Genomic DNA, 23,260 nt, shown 5'->3' with positions numbered 1-23,260 from the left:
CGAGTGATGTCAGTTGGGCCGCCCCCAAACGGCATGCGTTACTTCGGGAACGCCTCCGTTTGGCCAGCCATCCCCCACCCCGCCTACAAAACGGTGCGAGCTGTCGACCACCATCGACAGCCGCCCCTTTTGTAGTTAGCCCTGGAGCGAGAGAATTTCTCTCTCGCTCCGGGGCTTGCGCACGTGCAGTGCGGCCGCTGCACGTGCGAAGGGCCTCAACATCGACCCGCTTGCAAGCGAGTATGAATGAGGCCCTTAGTCAGACTGTCAGGTGACAGCCAAAGACAGGTAAGAATAAGCTTCTGCACAGAAGCTCATTCTAGCCACAGGGGACAAGGAAGATGGCCGGGGGTCGCAGAGCAGTCGTGAGTGACTGCTTTGCCAAGTGCCCATTGGACCAAGGCACTGCAGCACAGCCCAAGCCCAGAAGACTTTTGTCCAGGAATGATGATGTTCGTCCATTCAAGATGACGTTTTGCCTCTTTCTGAGTTCCGTTTTTTTGGAGGGAAAAATCCGAACTCCACGTGCAAACTCGAACCTATCCGAGCCTGCACATCCCTAATATATATACACACACAAAGTAGAGACAACACAACAGTCATTAGAATCAACGTTTCAATAAAGAAGCATTTTCATCAGGACATGAAATGCTTCTGCACTGAAGCGTCGATTCTACTGACGGTTGTGTCGTCTCTTCTTTAAAATCCTGAGTGTCACCATTTATTGTATACTGTGTATGGTTCGTATAAACACCCCTCACGGAGGGCAACGGGGTAAGAAATATTATTGTTGTAGTGAGTACTTAATGTTAGTCCCAAAAGATAATTTAGTAGAAGTGAGTCAAATCAGTGTATAACTCCGTTTCTGCAGCTCCCTTGTAATGGTTGTTTCTCCTCCCCAGGAGTCACTTTTCTATTGCAAAGAGAAGCACAAGGTGCACACGAAAATGAGTTGTAGATTCAATACTTTAATTATAGCATATGTATCAAGCTTACAAAATGAAAATCAAATCAGCTTAGCCTGCAGATTAGGAGAAGCTTTCAGCAGTCTGAAAAAAAGCAGTTTGAAAAAAACGGATGGGTAAGTATAAAGACTAAATGGGTGCAGAGTGTGCACCCATTATAGATAGGCCCTTGTTCGGAAGAATTGTATTTCATTTGAAATATTAGTCTTTAGTTTTTAGAAATATTTCGTAATTCTCCTATTCTATGGATAAATATATTTTCTTCTAACTTGATAAAGGTTTTTTTTTTCCCCGCCATATTTTTTTCTCGGTGTATAGTAAATGCAAACAACTATCAGATCTTACAAGTATGACTTTCCAAAGCTATTCAAGCTGCATGAAGTGATGCAGAACTTTGTACAGTAAAGCTGTGCCAGATTTACAGATGTCTCTCTGTCTTTTTATTGGTTGAAAGTCATTGCTTGGTGTAATTTGCAAGACGAGACAGAGAGTGTCAACTGAGGTAGTTTATTAAACCCAGAAAACTACCTTTATAATTATCTATCAGTTCTAACACATTTAATGTGAATATATCTTTAGCATTAATATTATATAAAAACAGAATACCTTCTACAATGTTATGCAGAGCCAAAGTTACTTATCAAATCACAGCACATACAGTATTTAACTTTCAGGACAACAAACCTGTTTTTACAGATACTGCATTCATTGCTGTGCTTATCTCTATAAACAGTTTTTAAATTAAAATAGTGTTATAACCATGGTAAATGGTGTTATATGTGCTAATGAGCACATAGCAACAATGCTAAGCAGGTGATAGAATCTTAGAGGCTAATAATAGTTTTCAGGATAATTGTGCTAGTAAGCATTTAATCTAACAAATAATTCCTTTTTCAATAAACTAGTGATACACATGTTAAAACCAATGGTTTACGTACATCTCCGATGTTTAACTGGGCGTGCGCAGATCAGGTCCTCTGTCGTCAGACACAGGGCCGTATTCAATTAAGGTGCGTACACACTAGGCGATCAGGAAAGACAGTACGATTATGACATCGTAATCGTACAGTCGTTCCTGATCCCCTGTAATGTCTGCACTGAACGATCAGTCGCTCAGTGCAGGCACTGTCCATCATTCCTGAAAATGCCAATATGTCATTATCGTCAGATTGTGCTGCATGTTCAGGCGATGGACAATGTCGGAAACGACCAGCGGGAGAGCGCATCACTGGTCGTTTCCGACATAAAAGTGCACGATTACTGAGCGACTGCACGATTACGATGTCGTAATCGTGCAGTCGCTCAGTAATATCGCCTAGTGTGTACCCACCATTAGGTGTCGGAAAAAAGTGCAGAATCGGGGTTTTGGGATGCATAGCTGCAGTAAACCCCCTTGCATCCTTGGAACGTCCCCCAAAGGCAAACTGCGTTAAAAAAAGTTAACAAAATTATTTAGATCACCCCAAGAAAGTACTTTCATTTTGGGGGTGAAAAAGTCGAAAGTTGCGGGACAAAATTAAAAACAAGCTAAATAGACTCCAGGGGGGTCCCCAAGTATGGCCCAGGTGTTTTTAAGTTTGCAGGTGCTTGCAGCAGGAGGATTTTTTAAACTTTAGCAACTTAAAAATATGCTAGCACCCATTTTCGTGTTCCCCAAATTTGCTGGGACTACTTATTTTGAGCCAAAAAAACTGCTAAATGCTATTCTTCACCACTTATGCAAAGACGCTAAATAGCAGCTATTGAGAGCATTTAAGTACCCCAAATACCTTCAGTTGGGCTATTCTGGGGTATCTAGAGTAATCCCCAATGTCAGTGCATCTTTTGGGGGGTGTCAGGCTGATTTCCCCAAATCTGACAGCAGTTTTCGCATGTTAGAGTTATGGCGGGTCCCGTTTTCACCGATTTCTAATTGAATATGGGAAAAAGCGGGCACGCGCACACATTGAAAACCAGCGATGTATGTGAAAAGTCCGGCATGCGAAAAGTACGGGACTTTTCGCCTGGAATTGAATATGCCCCACAGTGTGGCTGCCAAAGTCAGATGGGTGACAGTTTGCAGCCGTTTGGGGGCGTGGAGGGGGTGGTAACGGGGTAATGCTTTACAAAACAGGGGTGCGTCAGCCCCATTTTGTAGGCGGGTCAAGGCCAGGGTCTGCATCTTCCAATGCAGCTTCACTGCCCCCCGCAGGGTGAAAACACTGGCCATCCCGAGTAACCTGAGGGATACTAAGATGACCAATGTTCACACAGATGATCTGATTATGCTTCTTCAGACACAGCAGCAGATCACAAAATCATGCACTGGACGTCTTTACTACAGAAGCCTCCTGATGCTTTTAAATATTTTTGCACAGCAGCTCTCTCCAATCCAAACCCCTCTGCAGTGCAAAGATACAGCTGCTGTGTGAACTGCGTCCATCTCTGAACCAGTCCCATAGTCAGAATGTCGACACTGTGCTTTTCAGGTTAGTCTATCCCTAACACAAATATTTACGATATTGACATTTTTAACCACATACATAATAATTGGCGACATTCTCAATGTTGACATACTGCCACTGAATGGGATGCACACTGTTAGCCATAATAGGATGCAACAATACTTAGGTAGGTTGGTGCATTTGACCATTTACTGTAACTGGCTAATATTTTTTCTAAAAATCAGATTGTGTAAATAATACCTATTTAAACCTGATTCAGTATCATTTTATTAACAAATATGCAGATTTGTCAATAAAATTATAATGAACCGGGTTTATATCTACATAATGTGTTCATTTAAAAACTCCACAATTTTGGGGCCATTTTTGGAAAGTATTTTTTTTTGTGAATTATGTAAAACATTTTACCTACACTTCTTGGAAGGACTTCACAGTCCTACAAAAAGATCAGCCAGCAGCAGGGGGTGGGTGATTCTAAGGATAGCCCATGACTTACTACTGGCTGGGAGGGGGAAAGGGCAGGAGGAGGTGGAGTGTTGCAGTGCAGTCAGCCCAGGCTGGTGGGCGATCCTGTCAGGATCACCTATCAAAGCCGCCCTTGGCAGTGCATGTAGCCAGGGGAGAGAAGGAAAACAACAGCTTCCTTGAGCCCACTGAGCTCAGGCTGCAGGAACACGGTCTCTCTTTCTGCAGCCGCGTGTGGGCAGGAGGAGGCTATGGCAGTGTAGGGCTTGCAGGAGAGGGGAGGCAGATGTAGTACGTCTGGAGAGAAATATGTGGGGGGCAAGGGAGGCCAGATAGGAGGAGGTTACAGTAGTCCTATCCGGAGTTGACTAGTTGAATGGATGAGTGTCTTAGTTATCTCCAGGGTGACAAAGAGTTTTATTCTAGAAATACTTCTGAGACGGAAACGGCAGGACTGCGAAAGGTACTGAACGTGTGGTTTGAAGAAGAGGGAGGAGACAAGGATAGCTCCAAGACAGCGCACTTGGGGGCTAGAGGAGATAGTTGTGCTGCCAACAGATAATGAAATTGTGGGAGAGGGTGGGAACATGATTGGCTCAGTCTGAGACATTTTATGTGGAAGAAAGTGCTGAGACAACCATGAAGAAATAGCAGAAAGTTGGAGATACGAGTGAGGAGAGAGGGGGAGAGGTCAGGTATATCTGAGTGTCATCAGCATAGAGATGATATTGGAAGCCAAAAGAGCTGATGAGCTCACCTAGTGAGGATGTATAGAGGGAGAATAGGAGAGGTCCCAAAACAGAACCTTGTGTTAGTGGCAGTGAAGTGGAGTCATGAGAGGAGATGGAGAAAGAGCGGTCAGAGAGGTAGGAGCACAGCCAAGAGAAGGCTATAACCGACAGACCGAGGGAGTGAAGGATTTGTAGAAGGAAAGGGTCGTCCACAGTGTCAATGCTTAAGAAATGCCAAGAAAACATTCCTCACACCATTACACTGCTATCAACCTGAACAATGGACACAAGGCGGGATGGATCCATGGATATCAGTGCATATACACATACTTTAATAGCGCTCATCTTATCAAAAATCCAAGCAATCAAATCTGACTGAGCTGCTGAACAAAAGATTAACAAGCACGGAACACAATCATTTTCTAGTATGTTAACATGTCTTTAGATTTTAGGCAGGACAACCAAGTAAAATAGGGTGATTTAAGATATTATGTTAACATGCCTTTAGATTTCATGAAATAATAATTTATATGTGACAATATTACTCATTGTACAAGCATTAACTCACAGCCGATGCCTATTACTATTTTATTCCAATATAATTGTAATTTTTATTGTGCGTGTTACAATTAAATGATGCCCTAATTTGGGTAATTATCAAATACACAATATTTCTGAGTAATTTTATTTTAAAAGAGTGGCAGAATGCAAGAGAATTTATTATTTCCTAGACATTTTCCTTTTACTATGTAGGACAGCTGCTAAAAGCCTTCCTTGCAGATGATGAACCCACTCCATTGATAATATAGTGATTGTCTAATCTACGGGTACCCATGAAGAATGCAGAGTAATTTATGCTACTGTATTAATGTTTTCTTATTGCAAACGGGTCACAAGATGAAAAAGAAGTTCAGTCATGAAGTGGCACCTGCATAGTCATGGAGATACCCCATATAAAGTTGCAGTTGAAGCATATCACTCCCCTTGTGGGGAGCGGGGGGCGGGGGATGGAGGGGTTCTAGAGCAAAGCCAGTAAGATCTCAAAGACTGGGGTACAGGAGGTCGTTGTGATTGTGATTCACGTCTGGAGCTGACAGTTTTCTTGCCACCAGGTACCCAGAAGGTTTATTAAATATTAAGTTCCTACATGAAATACAAATTTTATTTTACCTGTTGAAGACTTCAGCAGCATCAATTCTTGGTTGAATGTCCTTCTGGCTTGCTATCTTCTGACTTTTCTAACCGCAAGTAATGAGAAGGTGATCAACAGTAAAAAAAAAAGATTATGCAAAAAAGTAAGAAAAAATATTCAGAATATAAACAATTAATATTGTTTGAGGTATGAGGCAACACCCTGATGTCGGCAGGCCTGGCAATACCCACTGCTCGACTCTCATATCCCCTTTGCAGGTGGTCTGGTCATAGGTGTGGTGGCCTTCTCGTGAGCAGCACTACTCAGCAGTGTTTTCACTGGTCAAAAATCTCAACTGGTGGCTCTGAGTTCTGCAAGGGCAGAATCACTAACTCTGGCAGGGGAGTCATGTGGGCAGGCACAAGGGCAGAAGAAGGGTGGCCTTCACATCTATCTAGAGTACTATCTTTAAGCTCCTCCCTGACACAACACCATCCCACCACTGCACAGTGAGAAGGAGTACAGAATACATCTTGTCTCCAAAGACTTCCGATGCCTGTGACAATGTTACTGTAAAATCTTTTTATCACATATCGTTAGCTGGGTCCCACTCTGTTACAAATTGATACAAGATTTACACTGGAGACAAGTGTCTAGATTATTATTTTATTCATTTTTTAAATTACTTCACGGATTTCTTTCTATTTCTGGAACTGAAGTATTAAAGATTACATCACATAAAGGTTCCATGTGTGATGCTAGACACACACCCAAACAGTGCTAGATTGTGCACATCCTACACATGAAATGTGTTCATATGCTTATGATATACTGTAAGTGGTCAAAGTAAATTCTTTTTGGATCCATCAATCCATGCAGTTAGGACTAGAACAACACTGTTTAAGGCAATAAAAATAAGCTGCCTGCAGTTGAATTGTTGATAGTGAAATGCTTACATTTTGAGGTAATATTTCAGAATTGTTTGTACCATGCCCTGAATTAATTGAGGCTAGTTACTAGGTACAGCTGAAAGAAGATTCAATCAAATTTAAGAGTTGTGGAGTATATCTTGCGTGTTTGGCACTGCTCATGCTCAGGAACTGTTCGCTTACTGTAAGCATATCACTTGTATCTGGACTATAATGGGGTGTTCTCACTGGCAAACCTCAGAGAGGGCGTGTTGACTAAACGGCAGACTACGTAGAGTTGGACGTTAAGTATATACATATCTTTTTCACCAAGTATATATGCAGGTGCAAGTGGGAACTGCTGAATGAGTAGCAGATTAATCATACAGTTAGAGGTCAGCACACCACATTCTTGCATATGGATGACTATACACATTTATTTCCATGTGTGCAATGCAAGAGCACATAAGGCCAGTTTCCATCCATATCTGCTCAGACCCATGTGTTTGAAAGAAATAGAGGGTCTCATTCAGACCCGGTCGCAAGCACCAATGTGCTCACTACCGGGTCGATGGTTAGCCCTGTGCACGCGCAGCGGCCGCACTGCGCGTGCGCAAGCCCCGGAGCGAGAGAGAAGCTCCGGAGCTCTCTACAAAAGGGACGGCTGTCGATGTTGATCGACAGCTCGCCCCGTTTTGTAGGCAGGCCAGGGGGTGGTTTCCAAAACGGAGGAACGCCTATCCGTTTTGTGGGCGGCTGAGCGTGATGTCAGTGGGGAGCTTCCTGCTCGATTAGAGCAGGAAGCTCCCTGGGGCTTGCGGTTGCCGAGACACAACCTTACGGTCTCGTCGCAAGCCCCGATGGTGTTCACCATCGCGACCATCAACCTGGTCAGTCGTTAAGCTGTGGGTGGTAACCCACAGCTTAACGACCAGGAGGCAGCACTTCAAAAATGAAGCGGCCGCCCTCATTCAGAGAGAGCGATCGCTTCTTGCGACCGCCTCTGTATGAGGTCCAGAATTAGTTCCGTTTTTTTTTTTTTTAAAGGTAAAAAAGATACAGCCGCCAATTAGTAGCTAACCCTTCCAGAGTCTTGGTAGAAGTAACTGCAGCTAGTTTTATCTGAGAGCACATAATTAACAAAACATATAAATAAATCCTAGCCTGTCTGGTTCTAACTAACATAAAATGTCCTCTCTCAATGTGAAAGGACCTGATGTCCAATTCACAAACAAAATAGCATTTAACATAGCACTTACATCCATCAGACGAAAATAGCGTCTCTCAACACCCTTCCGGCCTGCTTCCCCAGGCAGTGAGAGAAACTGACACACCTTTATCAGCCTCTCACAGGTGGGCTGGCAAGCAAGGTTGAAAATCCGGTGACTAACTCCAAGACAGAATGTAGAAACCTAAGGCACACATACAGTTTCTCGCCTTGATAACTTCCCCAGTGCTTCTTGATTCTGAGTCGAATCAAGTCCGAGTTCCAATTACTTTTGGAGTTCCGAGTGGAACAGAGTCCCAATTCAATCATGCTGTAAGTTTGGAACTCAGATTTAAATACAAAAACTTGGGTTTTGGATTGCATGCAAGTAAACAGGTCCAAATGACAAGATTTTAGCTTTTTTTAGATCAACTTTAAAGAAATCCAAAACCAGAAACCAAAACACTTGACGGTGGTTTTATTTAAACCAAAACAATAGCATCTGAGGTATATATATATATATATATATATATATATATTGTGGTGAGAGGGGTTCTCTCTTACCTGAGTTGCCCACATTCTGGTGGAATAAGTTCCCTCCAAGGGACAAGGGAGAGGAAAACAAGACCAGCACATTCTGCAGTTACAATAGAAGTTTGGAATTCAGGGTTTTCTGAGCTGCACAGCTTAAAGTGGAGATATGTAACTCCTTGTTTTCCAGGTTGCCCTGAGCCAGCAGGAAGTCAGCAGCACAGGAAGGGTTTAAAACTCCCACACACCTGATGCTCCTTGCTCCTGATGCTGGATAAGCTAGCCAGGCAATAGGCTGGGGGTGGTGGTTAGCATTAGGGTGCCAGGACATGGAGGGTCCACAGACATTAGCACAAGGAGTGCTGAGACATTCACTTTTATGTTGTTTGCTTATTTTCTGTTATGTGCCTGTGTGTCCAGGCCTATGCTCACGTGTGCTAAGGTGCAGTGTCTGCTACCATTAAAAAGACACTGCTTTACCAAGCACCTACCTTTCTGAAGTTCTCATTTCAATACACCATGTACCTTGATAAAAGAGCAGGTGGGCTCTGAAACGTTGGTGAAACTCAAGTAAATACTAATTTTGCATTTAAGTCCCTGAGTGCCGCCTCAGTCTTTTCCTACGGATTGACTACCATTTTCTATATATCTTAGACATTAATATGTAAATATAATAAGTGATTTCTCTTCAAGATACTAGTACACAAATATTTGACAGCTTACTCCGCAATGGAGATTCAAATGGAATTATAAGATTCTGTGAAGTAAATGTTTATGGGATCATGCAACCACTATGGTAACTGTTAAAATCTACTTATACTCCTGGTTAAGTCTATGCATGTGATATTGTGAAACTGCCATTTATGTACTTTGTTGATAAGCAAAACTGAATTGTTAGACATACTGAAGGTATTTACTATTTTAGAAAATAATAGTCACACAGAAAGTTACAGTAATTCCATTAGCCTTAGAACCATCTGATGAGATATAAAAAAACATAACTTTTTTGGGTTTGTGACCCCCTATGAGATCAAATTTTAAACTACACACTTAGGGGTAAATTTACTAAAGTTAGAGTTTTTAGAAATGGAGATGTTGCCCATAGCAACCAAGATTCTACTTAACATTTAACTAGCACCTTTTAGAAGATAATAGCTAGAATTTGCACTTCTAAAAACTTGCTCTATAGACAGACACACAGAATGACAGACACATATAGTACATAGATAATGATGTAAGGAATGACTGTACCACATGAATCTTTATAAAATTGTTGAACATTATTCTTTGATTACACATTCTTTAATAGATACTACTTTTGTTGTTCTCCTTTAAAGGCATCAGGATTTGCTGCATGGTTGACAAGTCTCCTTAAAACATTTCAGCTTACTTAGTTAATTAAAGGTATACTATACATATATTATGACTTATAGTATACTAATATATATTTGCCATATATTAACTACTGCTTGTACAGCTACAGTCAGGTCCATAAATATTGGGACATTGACAGAATTTTCAGATTTTGGCCTCTATTCACCACCACAATGGTTTTGAAATGAAACAAACAAGATGTGCTTTAACTGCAGACTTTCAGATTTAATTTGAGGGTAATTACATCCAAATTGGGTGAACGGTGTAGGAATTATAACAGTTTCAATATGTGCCTCCAACTTTTTAAGGGGCCAAAAGTAATGGGACTATCAACTCAAAAGCTATTTCATGGACAGGTGTGGGCTATTCCCTCATTATTTCATTATCAATTAAGCAGGTAAAAGGTCTGGAGTTGATTCTTGGTGTGACATTTGCATTTGGAATCAGTTGCTGTCAACTCTCAATATGAGATCCAAAGAGCTGTCACTATCAGTAAAGCAAGCCATCATTAGGCTGAAAAATGAAAACAAACCCATCAGAGAGATTGCAAAAACATTAGGTGTGGCCAAATCAACTGTTTGGAACATTCTTAAAAAGAAAGAAAGCACCAGAGAGCTCAGCAACACCAAAAGACCCGGAAGACCACGGAAAACAACTGTGGTGGATGACAAAAGAATTATTTCCCTGGTAAAGAAAAACCCCTTCACAACAGTTGGCCAAATCAAGAACACTCTCCAGGAGGTAGATGTATATGTGTCAAAGTCAACAATCAAGAGAAGACTTCACAAGAGTGAATATAGAGGGTTCACCACAAGATGCAAACCATTGGTGAGCCACAAAAACAGGAAGACCAGATTAGAGTTTGCCAAACAACATCTAAAAAAGCCATTACAGTTCTGGAACAACATCCTATTGACAGATGAGACAAAGATCAACTTGTACCAGAGTGATGGGAAGAGAAGAGAAGGAAAGGAACTGCTCATGATCCAAAACATACCACCTCATCAGTGAAGCATGGTGGTGGTAGTGTCATGGCGTGGGCATGTATGGCTGCCAATGGAACTGGTTCCCTTGTATTTATTGATGATGTGACTGCTGACAAAAGCAGCAGAATGAATTCTGAAGTGTTTCGGGCAATATTATATGCTCATATTCAGTCAAATGCTTCAGAACTCATTGGACAGTGCTTCACAGAGCAGATGGACAATGACCCGAAGCATACTGCAAAAGCAACCAAAGAGTTTTTTAAGGCTAAAAAGTGGAATGTTATGCAATGGCCAAGTCAATCCCCTGACCTGAATCCGATTGAGTATGCATTTCACTTGATGAAGACAAAACTGAAGGGAAAATGCCCCAAGAACAAGCAGGAACTGAAGACATTTGCAGTAGAGGCCTGGCAGAGCATCACCAGGGATGAAACCCAGCGTCTGGTGATGTCTATGCGCTCCAGACTTCAGGCTGTAATTGGCTGCAAAGGATTTGCAGCAAAGTACTTAAAAGTGAAAGTTAGATTTAGGATTGTTTAGTTTGTCCCATTACTTTTGGCCCCTTAAAAAGAGGGAGGCACATATAGAAACCGTTGTAATTCCTACACCATTCACCTGATTTGGATGTAATTACCCTCAAATTAAATCTGAAAGTCTGCAGTTAAAGCACATCTTGTTTGTTTCATTTCAAAGTCATTGTGGTGGTGAATAGAGGACAAAATATGAAAATACTGTCAATGTCCCAATATTTATGGACCTGACTGTATATAAAGCTGCCAAATGAAAACTCCAATTCATTGCTTCAAGCACACAAAATGTGTAATTCTACAGGAAAATGATTATCTTCCAATTATATGAGCATACATCTCATTACTACGTACAAAACCCAAATTACAAGTGAGATTGTGCGTTACAATTGTTTTCCTGCAATAGCTTGGGGTTGGCTACGGGTATTGCACTTTCCCAAAATAAAATGTGACATGCTATATGATCGCAAGACATACCACTTCTTGAATGATCACACTTGCTATCTCTTTCAGTCTCATTAGTCAGAGATGTAATCTCCATGCTTCGGCATTCGCAATCTGTTAATAGAAAAATAAAATTAAGTTTAATTTATCGTGATGCATGCTGTGTAATTATACTGTATATGTAAACTGTTCTTAAGTAAAAGCGCTCAAGGACTTGTACACAAAAGTAGAAACTAAAAGTCAGCTTATGTGATCCAATGTCTCCATGTGTATTTAAAAACTTTCACCAGGGTTCCCTGACAAATGTTTTGAATTAATGACTGAAATGATGGATAACATAAGATGACTTCTATCATCTAATTTTGTGCACAAGTGTCTGAGTGCTAACTTTCTTACGTAGAATTTGTGTATGCACACTGGGGGGAGGTACCTGGGCAAGAACTATGACTGTTGTACATGTAGTGCTGCTTTGTCTGCATATGTGTGTTTGTTAGAAAAGAGAGGACACGCATCATGCTTATAAAGAAAAAAATGTCTTTTAATTACATACCACCAGTTATTAAGTACAAGAAACTACTAACATTTCAATCTCCATATGGGACCTATTTCAACGTCAACAGCGTAAATGTAACATCCCACAGTGAATATGAAGACTGACACATACAAACTGCACTTACCTGTGCTCTTATACCAGACCGAATGAGTTGTAAGCAACAGCCAATCAGAAAACAAATAGGTGCCTTGCCGGACATCGCTACGCTGTAGTGCGCGCAAAAAAACAGTTGTTGATACATATGTGTTCCAAGTTGGAACACAAGCCAGATGCTAGCAGTCAGAGCATAGAACTCGCATTTATTTAAGCGGTTATAGAATCATAATAAGACTAAATTATTATACATCCACCAAATGCTGAGAATTATCACATGTATGAATAACTAAATAAACCTATGTATAACAAAATGCAAAAGATTTATATTGGTCAGTGTAAGAGCACATGGAAATGTAACAAACATTGAAATTGTTATTAAATATAAAACAAATAACAGATATTTATACAAATTTAAATTAATATTACAAACGGCCAGCTAAAGTCCCATTTCATCAAATGGATAGATTAACTTTTTCTGAGTGAGAAAATACATGGCTTAAATATATAATTAATACTAATTATGTAGCAAAAACACCTCTATTGGAGAAAAATAGTAAAGGACTTTTAGTCATATAAACCCCCTAAGGAACAGTGGCCCCGATTCAGAGCTGGATGCTCTGACAGAGAGCTCGCTCTGAATCAGGGTGTCCATTTTTTTTTTTTATGGAGCGGCTTCCTGGCCGCTCGCATTGCTGTGGGTTTACAGCTAATGCGAGCGGCCAGGATGATGGTCGCGATTGTCAAGACCATCACGACCATCGGGCTTGCGACGAGACCCTTGTGGTAGGGTCTCGTGGCCGCAAGCCCCAGAGAGCTTTCGGCTCAAACAGAGCCGAAAGCTCTCCCACTGACATCACTTGTGATGTCAGTGGGGCCGCCCCCAGACGGTAGGCGTTCTCATGGTAATGCCTCCGTCTGGGCAGCCACCCCCCCCGGCCCACCCACCAAAGGGGGCGTGCTGTCACTCAACATCGACAGCACGTCCCCTTTGGAGCGAGACCCGGAGAGACGGATTGCCCATAGCTATCCGGGTCTCCGTCGTGCGCTATGGGCCACCATCGACCCAGTTGCGAGCCCTCAGCGCTTGCGACCGGGTCTGAATCAGGCCCAGTGTCCCGATCAAAAATCAACCTCGGTTCTCTCTATTTTAGAGCCAATTCTTTGTACATCCTCTTTTGAGGGACATCTACCAGTCATTATTCACTGTTACCAACTTGCATTTCTTGAATGTCGCAAATCAACTGTTATACGTAGCTATCTAATTGTGTTTGCAATCTGTCCAACCATTTCTCAGACTTATGATCAAACAAACATTTTTGGTGGGAATTAGTGAATATTTGAATTTGAGGTTTCAATTTAGGCAGCACATTTTCCACTTCCTCCACAACTAAGAGAATCAAGTCAAATGAGCATTTATTTAACATTACACACCATCAGCTACAGATCGCAGGGTGTAAAAAACATTCCTGCCACAAAAAAGCCTTACTACTAATACCAATTAAGATACTGTATGGTAATATACACTACTTGCAATGATGTTTCCAAACAACTAACATTTGAACAGTGTTGCTGCCCCTTCACTTTCCCAAGCTAGTTTATACTTTCATGATGGCTAATCAGGAAAATAGAGGCCACAAGCACTCATACAACTTGTACCCATTATTTACAGAATGAAATGAGGAGTAAAAAAATGCAATAAACTCACAAAATAATATGTGCAAGTGAACTTGGTGTACAAGGTGTGCCAAACCAACATCTTTAATGGGGCACATCCACTAGCAGACTGTGAAACGACTGCACGATTACAACATTGTAATCGTGCAGTTGTTTCACAATCTGTGCTGTGCCTACACTGAACGATCAATCGCTCAGTGTGGGCACTCTCCCTCATCCCCGAACATGGCCAATCTGTCGTTATTGGCAGATTGACCAGTATGTTCGGGCGATGATAGATGACAAAAACGACCAGTGGGAGCACGCATCGCTGGTCGTTTTTTACATTAAGCTGCCCGATTTGTGCCGGATCAACAAATGATTTAACAATAACGTCGTTATCGTTCAATCGCTCTGTTTAATTGGGTAGTGGATGCCTGCCTTAATTGTTCCATACATTTTCAAACTGCCATCCTGTGAAATATCTTAACATAAACTTACGATCAAAACTAAAAAACTATAACTTATTTCTAAAACTCAGTTATTTAATTGTACATTGCTTACCTGTTTTATTCAGTAAACAATAGCTTTCTTGCAGTACTTCATAGGAACCTATAGAGAAATGTATTCATAAATACTATATTTCAAATAATATTAGTAGTCATGTTAACTACAATACTTGATATCAGAACAGTACAGTTATTACAAATATCTTGGTAGTAACAGTGCACTTTGTAGTACTGTTAATCTTATATATAAAATTAATTGGTCTATTTGTTTGTTTGTCTCTCTGTCTGGTTATGCATTCAGACACCACAGCACCGATTGGGATGAAACCAATGTGAGGTGGTCCAGATGGATCCTGGTCAGGTTTTAGGGGCGTTAGGGTAGGGCCCCAGTTGGACCTCCTGTTGGTGTACGCTAGGCAGAACTTTGACCCTGGATGCTGAGCAGAACTTGGACCTGGGGAGCCTGTTCTGGGCCTTCCTATGGATGGAACTGAATGACATCACATAATAAAATTTAACTTGAAGATTTAAAGCCGAGCAACGGTGGGAACTTCAGCTAGTATTGTGTAAATTTCAACAACTTTAACTACTTAACTGGCGCGGTCGCATGGTATACGACGCAGTCAGCTGGGCTCTAGCTGACACGGTCTCATGCCATGCAACAGTGCCTTCCGTTTGCGTCCTCCTGGCATTTATGGAGGTAATCCGTTCTGCACACGGATTTCATCCTGCTCCTCCATTTCCCATGCAGTGATCTGTGACCGCCGGCATCATTGCCAGAATTGCACCTCAGAAAGCCATGCGAATGGCATTCTGCAGCACATGCACCGGGGACTAAAGTGCGTGGAGGGGAACTTACAGTAGTTCCTTCCAAGCACTATTTGGCTGATCTCTGCAAGTACAGAGATCACCTGCAGCAGGGGGGACTGATCATCAGTACCCCCTGAGACACGCTTCACAGCTATCTGCAAGTGGGGATGGAGTAATGCTCAATGGTGGGTGGATGGTAATACCCTTGGGGGATGACAAGAAAGTAAGCAGCACTTGAAGCATTCAATCAATAGGGAAAAAATATTTATTCATACATTGATCAAATATTGAGAAGTAAAATATTATATACAGTTATAAAGCACATATAATAAGAGGAAAAATCCCCACATATACAAAAAAAAATAAAAATATCACAGCCTATGCATGTGGTTGTAGCACTGAAGGGTGTATACTGTTTGAAAAAGAAGAAAATAAAAAGAAACTTGCATTTGTACAATTTAAGGTTTCCTATGTATCAAGTTTGTATCCAAACAATTCCAGAAACAGTTGTGTCAATTACAAGCAAGTTTCTTTTTCTTTTCTTCTTTTTCAAACAGTATGCTACATGCATAGGTTGTGATATTTTATTTATTTTTTGTATATGTGGGGATTTTTCCTTTTTTTATATGTGCTTTATAACTGTATATAATATTTTACTTCTCAATATTTGATCAATGTATGAATAAATATTTTTCCCTATTGATTGAATGCTTCAAGCGCTGCTTACTTTCTTGTGATCCATATTTCTATATCTTACCAGGACACTACCTGGGTTCTTTTTGCGGCAGCTGAAGCATCCATAGATAGAGAAACTTTAGAATACTCAATATAGTGCTACCTTTTTATTTTTATACCCTTGGGGGATGGTCTATCTGCACTGGAGGTTGGCGCGGTGATGGGGGGAGGGGGTAAAGGTGGTGGATGAAATAGTAAAAAAAATACAGGGGAGAAGGGGTGGTTTAAAAAACATGGACAGGGTCTCATTTACCACTAAGGGGGCGAGGGTAATGTTAATGGGATCTATTTCCAATGGGGGGTCAATTGTCAATGGGGGTGGTAGGTAATTTTACAATGGGGGCCTACGGACATGACAGGGTGCGAGATACACCTTAGGCATATTTTTTTAATCAAATATTGGAATACATTTTTAAAAATATATTTAAAATTACATAAAAAAATTGTCAGTTTGCAAGTAAAACGTCAAAAAAAATAATCAGTTAAGTGGTTAAGCAAAAATCTAATTAAAGTGTTTTTTTAAAGGTTATATTATTATTATCCTTTATTTATATGGCGCCACAAGTGTTCCGCAGCACCTTACAAAGTACATAAATAAATAACTAGCAACTTACAATACAATACAAAGCAGGACATGGACATGGATAATAATAATAGTGACCTTTACACCCACATAAGCAGCCAAGTGTTAGTTGCCCTAGTGGGGAGTAATAGATAAATTAAATTAGGAAGTAGGGAGAAACACAAGAGGGTAGAGAGCCCTGCTCGAAAGAGCTTACATTCTTTAAGGGAGGAGCAGACAAAGAGGAATTACACAGATGGGGTAGATGGGGAGGAAGGACGATGTAGCAGCAAGTTAGGATCAGTGGCGGACCCGGGGGGGCGATTGGTGCAATCACCACCCCTAGCACACTCCCAGCAGTTCTCCTTACAGACCCTCCTGTCAGCTGTGTACCGCAGCGCCTGGCTCAGCTCCCTGCTGCAGTGTCTCACAGGTCCCTCCTCCTCCCCACTTACGCTATTGGCTGGCAGGGCCCCATCCTGATGCCGCACACCTCCCACCGAGCTGTAGTGTGCACAGAGTGCCGGAAGGGTAGCAGCCAGGCACAGCGGGAGGTGGCGTCCTCAGGTCCCCCGTAGACGGCTCAGTCAATGGAGAGGGAGGAACACATGTGGCTGCAGGACGGACACTGGAGACAGTTGAAGGCAGGCAGGGTGCGGACTACACCAGGTATACGGAAGCGGTGTAGTACACAGAGGAGTGCGGGCTGCTGGGGGATCTGGCTGCTACTGCTGGGGCTGACAGGTAAGTGGCACATTAAATGCATGGAGTAATGGCTGCCAGGGTGTTTACATTGCGGTGGGAGGGGGAATGGAGGAGTTGGGACTGGAGAGGGGAGGGGTCGGGACTAAACGGTAAGCCGCCCCCCTAAAGGATAAATCTGGATCTGCCACTGGTTAGGATGAGAGCTGGAAGGCTTTAATGAAGTAGTGGGGCTTAAGAGCTCATTTAAATGATTGTAGAGAGGTGCAGAGCCTGTTGGGGAGAGGGAGGGAGTTCCAAAGGTGGGGGAGCAGCGTGGGAAAAATCTATAAGCATAATGCGTCCACCTCTGATTTAGGCCCTGTGTCTTCTCCTCCCTCCTCCACCATCACGAGACATGCTAAGAGCTGTGTACCTGTATTACAGACTTTCTGGCAGGCACTTTTGAATGTAAGATGTTAGCTAAGAAAAATGAGAGCTACATGCTTAAATAATACTTAAATTGCTCAAACAAAAAAGATCAAAAAGAATTGGTGTCTTCCAGTGCAGTAAATTAATTTAATCTGAGAGTCTGTCAACAAAAGTGCATAAATAATTTATGTTTCAATATCTTTTGGTTCTCCACATTCCTTCTTGTTGAAATATCTGTTCCTTAAATCACTTTGCTGCTAATGCTTTTTTCACCCCAATAGATGAGCCAATTTTGGCACTTGTTCGGCCTGGAGGAAGCTAGTTGGAGGCCTGCTGAAATACACTGTTTTAGTTTGCTGTAAGTGCTGTGCTAAATTATGTTTTGTTTGTGATTTGGACATTAGGTCTTTCCACCTGGAGAGCAGGAACTTTATGTTTTATAGAGCCAGACAGGCTAGAATTTATTTTGATGTTTTGTTTATTTTTTGCTGCCAAATAAATCTAGCTGCGGATACTTGTACTGAGGCACTGGACTGGTGTGCTGTTGATTGGTGGCTGCATGAGAAGTGCTGCTGTTTGACCCCAGAATAAGGCACTCCTAACCTGATCTTGCAATAATACATCTAGCCTCCTTGTTCGTTAAACAGCCCTTATAGTCGCTTGGTAGCGCCAAGTGTCTTTTCGTGTGACTTTTCTCTTCCCTTGCATGCAGATCCGGGTACATCTTCATGCAAAACACTACATTACAGTGTCACAGCCGCTGACAGTGTAAAGTAGTATTTTGCATGCAGATACACCAGCAGTCGCACACAAAATATAGGCATGTTGCATATCATTTTAATCAACATAAGCTGCTTGTGCGTCCTATTCACATCGTTGTGCAAATAAGATGCATTTGAAGGGAAAAGGTTGCACGAAAAGACCCTCGGCGCTACCGAGTCACACGGCGCTCATGCGTTATGTGTAAGCGACTTGTAGCATAAGTAGGATAGATGTATGTGGACACAACTGTATATATATATTGTGATGTCTTGGGGTTAATTACCTCGGCAGAGGGTGAATGGGTGCAGTGTTTAGGTGCTTAATGAGGGTCCACACACAGCTTTCAGGTGAAATAAACGAGGTGATGCTTTACTTCCAGCATATGAAATCAGGAAACAGAAAATAACAAACATACCTAGCCCTTGTTTAGGGCACTAGCTCACTTCTTCAACCCTCTCTATAAGGGAGCAGCTAGTCTGCCAACATTGTCTCTGAGATTGTGGTCCTTCCTGCCACATGCAGGACTGGACCTGGCCTCCTGGACTGGTATAGCTTCCTCAGGTATCCAAATACAGTCTCTGTGCCTTCCCTGTATCCTCCAGGTATACAGAGGCCCTGGCTTCCTCAGCCTGCAGCTTCACTGCTTCAATGTCACTCAGTCTGAGAGTTTGTGGTCCCCCCTTGCCTCCTGCAAGGTCCAGACACCGGCCTTCTGGCCCCCAATGGCTCGCTCAGCTTCACTGGGCTCTCTGCTGCCACAATCCCACATGGACTGTTTCCCACAGCAGCCTGACTGGTCTGCCTTCACATCAGCCCACACCTGAGCTCTATCCACAAGGCAGCAATTAGGCATCTTCCCACAATGCTTTTCTAGTCTGTGTGGGTGGATCTCCCCTGCCCCACACAGAATCTGCTGCTCACCAGTGCCACCTCTGGTGATACTGCCACATACCCCCCTCCCCGGCTTGAAACCCCTGGGTTCAGCTACATGGGACGAGGCATTCTCATTGCGAAGTCCCTCTTCACTCTCCTCATGAGGGAAATCCACTGCATCCATGGTCCTACAGACTCTTGCAATCTCTGGGGGTCGCATCCTCCAAGTTCCAAAGGTAATTTTTCTCCTTACTTTTTTCCTAACTTTATGGTACCAATGGTGGTACCTGCTTTCTTTATGCAGTAGTTGAGGCTCACCCTTGGGTACTGCAACAGGCATTAAGAACTTGAAGTAACTTTTTCCAAAGTGACATACTTCATCTTTACTCTTGCCACGTAAACCTATTAAAGGCACATCTTTAACCTTCAGCCTTAAAGCCCTGTATTGGCTACTGGCATATTTCATCGATGGTCCCTTGGAAGAAGAGGAGCCAGGGGCTGGCTGGCAACTTTTAGCCTGGGGGGCAAATGCATGCAGGCGGCCCTGGCAGAGGAGTAGCGTGTAGCCAGGGTGCCCGAAGAAGGTGCGTGCTACGGCGCCACCCCTCAAATGTTTCAGGAAGGAGGCGGGTCCATATGGGATTAATGTAAGGTAAAAATAAAGATTAGGGGCAGCCCCCTGTCGTAGTGCCCATATGCAGTGCCCCCGTGTGCCACAGGAGAGAACACCCTTATGCAGGCCTCCAGTAGTGCCCCCAGTAGTGATCCCCCCTATGCAGTGCCCCCAGTAGTAAGCCCCTTATATAGTGCCCCCAGTAGTGGTCCCCTCTGTGCAGTGCCCCTTGTGCCCCCAGTAGTAAGCCCCTTATATAGTGCCCCCAATAGTGGTACCCCCTATGCAGTGCCCCTTATATAGTGCCCCCAGCAGCAGTCCACCCCCCATGCAGTGCCCCCAATAGTGGTAACCCTTATGCAATGCCCTTTAAACAGTGGCCCCAGTTGTAGTCTCCCCCCTATGCAGTACCCTCAGTATTGCCCTTTATATAGAGCCCCCAGCAGTGGTCCCTCGATGCAGTGCCCCCAGTGGTAGTCCCCTCCCCCTATGTAGTGCCCCTAGTAGTAGTCCCCTCCCCTTGTAGTGCCCCTAGTAGTAGTCCCCCCCTTGTAGTGCCCCCAGTAGTAGTACCCCCTTGTAGTGCCCGCAGTAGTAGTAGTCCCCCCAGTAGTAGTAGTCCCCCCCTTGTAGTGCCCCCAGTAGTAGTAGTCCCCCCCTTTGTAGTGTCCCCAGTAGTAGCCCCCCCTTGAAGTGCCCCCAGTAGTAGCCCCCCCTTGTAGTGCCCCCAGTAGTAATAGTCCCCCCTTGTAGTTCCCCCAGTAGTAGTAGTCCCCCCCTTGTAGTGCCCCCAGTAGTAATCCACCCCCCTGGTAGTGCCCCCAGTAGTAATCCCCCCCTGGTAGTGCCCACATAGTAATCTCCCCCTGGTAGTGCCCCCAGTAGTCCCCCCCCCCAGTAGAGAGAGACTTAATTAAAAAAAATAAATAAAAAATCACTTACCTGAAACTCCCGCTCCTGGTCCCGCCGCTAACAGCTCCTCCGGCCGCTTTGCATGGGAGAGACGTCATTACTCATGACGTCTCTCTCATTACCCACTGCGGGAGCCGGAAGATGGCTCCCGCAGTGGGAGCAGCAGCAGCGGATGAGAGTCTGACAGACTCTCAGCGGCTGCTGATTACAGCAAACACACAGCTGCCGGCTCCGGCGGCTGTGTGTTTGTGCTGTGTAGCGCTGACCGGACTCACGCGGTGCAGTCTATGTCACAGTGACACAGACTGCCCGCGGCCCGCATGACGCTGTGGCCCGGGGGGCACATGGCACCCTGCCCCCCGGCCCAGCCCGCCACTGAGAGGAGCTAACATTATCCTGAGAGTCACCCGCATCACAACTTCTGGACCTTGGCTTTATGTCAACCGACAACGTACTGGCAGTCACCCTCAGATTCCGGACTCCCGTGTTCACGTAGGATACTTGAATATTTACTCCATTGATCCACATCATTTATCTCACGGCTTTGATGGCTATCTGCCACTTCATTGAGGCATAGATCTCTTGGATTTTCTTGTGCTCCCAATTTTTGAGCCTTGAAAATATAATGAACAATTTCAACATGTTCCACCAGCACAGATTGAAGTTCACTATCCACAGATGTCTTTATTTTCCAATTCACTTTAGCTGGACTACTTGCTTCAAGCTTTATCATGTGAGACCATTCCACTTCCTCATAGACAAATCCAGCAGCACTGCAAATTACATCCTGCTTTCATGAAGGCATTGTTTCACATACTGTACATGAGTATGATTCTTTACGAGATTCCCAGAATTAACTTTCTCCAAGGTTCTGCTTTGCCCTGCAAAACTGTGTGATTGAGTCACCTTCTCACCACACTGAACACTCGGCAACAAGAGAGTCTCATCCTTTGATGCCATCACTATCTCCATAGACTTCTGTACATACTGTACCTTTGCTTCACAGGTCATGCGATCACAGTCTGTATACGTCAGTTCTTTATTATCAACTTTGCAATCTGGACCTGTGCTCCTTTTGGAGGACTTCATACCCTCAGCTATCACTGCAAGCTGAAAGTCACTGCAAGGAATCTCATCCACTTTTTCCAAGAGGGACCTTTAGGGAATTTCCCAACTCTGATACTTCTGTCCCTTCTTGTACACTGGTATAGTTAATAAGGATATATCTATGGTCCCATTGCTGCTGAGAGACATCATTCTGGAACATCTTACTTAGTTCCCGCAATTCATTGTTTGTAAGTTGCACATCACACAAGACACTTAGCACCGGTAGCATATGACTCTGCCGCCAGCCTTTTCAGGATCAACATGAACCAATTGCTGCTTGTGGTTATGTACTTCTGCCACACTGGGTTCAGCAAAGACATCGGATGCCATTTTAGGTCCAGAATCCAACTTCAGAATGTTATTTAACTTCTTTTCCTCTTCTGATTTTCCCACTACCGTGTGGAACTTTATTTGAGCCATAGACAGCTGCTTTTCCAGCTGGGCAATTTTTGCCATGGTGCTTTCCAACTTGTTCTCTGATTGCCGTAGACTGCGCTCCACAACTTCATGTTCAGCAAGTCTAAACTTTTGTACAATTATTTCAGACTCTGCCACGTCCAATTCACTCTGCAACTCCAGTTCTTTGGTTCTCCTCTCCACTTGGAATCTTTGCAACTGGTTCTGTGTACTTTGTAAACACTTCTCCAGGTTCTCACTCTGTTCCTGCAACTTCAAAGCCCTGCCATGGGCAAGGTTAAGCTCTCTCTCTAAATATTCACTTTGCTTGGCGGCTTTATGCAGACTTTCCTCCAGGAACACATTTCTTTCCGTCAAACGTTCTGAAACTGCTCTAGCTGCAGCTAAATTGGATTGGAGAGTTTGTACTTGCTCCTTACAGCTGACTAAGTCGGACCATCTCCATCTCTTTTCCTTCACGATCAGTTCCCACTGAGCGCGAGTCTGCAGCATCTGGAGATGCTTCTCTTTTACTTCACAAAACTCTAAAGCCAAAGAACTCTTCTCCAATTCACAAGTCTTAAGCTTTACTTGTGTGGACACAATCAAAGAGTCTTTCTCCCTCAATAGCAGAGCCAGACCTGCCACTTTCACTTGCGTGCGCTCCGCATCACTTCGAAGTTTCTGGACACCTTCTTTCAATTCTTCTACTTCCTGCTGAAATACCACACACTTTTGCTGCAATTCTACAACATCTCGCTCTAATACGTCATTCTTTGCTAGGAGCGCATCATTCTCATACTTTGTAAAACTTTTCAAAAGTTGAGCTTCCTCAAGGCTTTCAGACATAGC

The 23,260-nt window shown here is 43.3% G+C and overlaps 1 protein-coding gene across 2 annotated transcripts in view; it reads right to left on the bottom strand.

The window, feature by feature from the left end:
* Positions 1 to 23,260, bottom strand: part of TEX14 (testis expressed 14, intercellular bridge forming factor) — a 377,640-nt gene that overhangs the window by 12,342 nt on the left and 342,038 nt on the right. For both annotated transcript variants that reach the window (XM_088449540.1, XM_088449541.1), the window contains 3 exons: positions 14,581 to 14,628; positions 11,748 to 11,828; positions 5,776 to 5,843 (listed from right to left, as the gene is read on the bottom strand). In XM_088449540.1, coding sequence (XP_088305666.1) covers positions 5,797 to 5,843; positions 11,748 to 11,828; positions 14,581 to 14,628 — 176 coding nt within the window. In that variant the 3' untranslated portion in view covers positions 5,776 to 5,796. The remainder of the gene's footprint in view (positions 1 to 5,775; positions 5,844 to 11,747; positions 11,829 to 14,580; positions 14,629 to 23,260) is intronic.

This window comes from Taudactylus pleione, unplaced genomic scaffold (assembly GCF_031769625.1).
Source record: "Taudactylus pleione unplaced genomic scaffold, aTauple2 ptg000487l, whole genome shotgun sequence".
Classification (NCBI taxonomy): Eukaryota; Metazoa; Chordata; class Amphibia; order Anura; family Myobatrachidae; genus Taudactylus; species Taudactylus pleione.
Note: the sequence above shows the minus strand (reverse complement) of the source record. Positions and strands in the feature narration are given on the sequence as shown.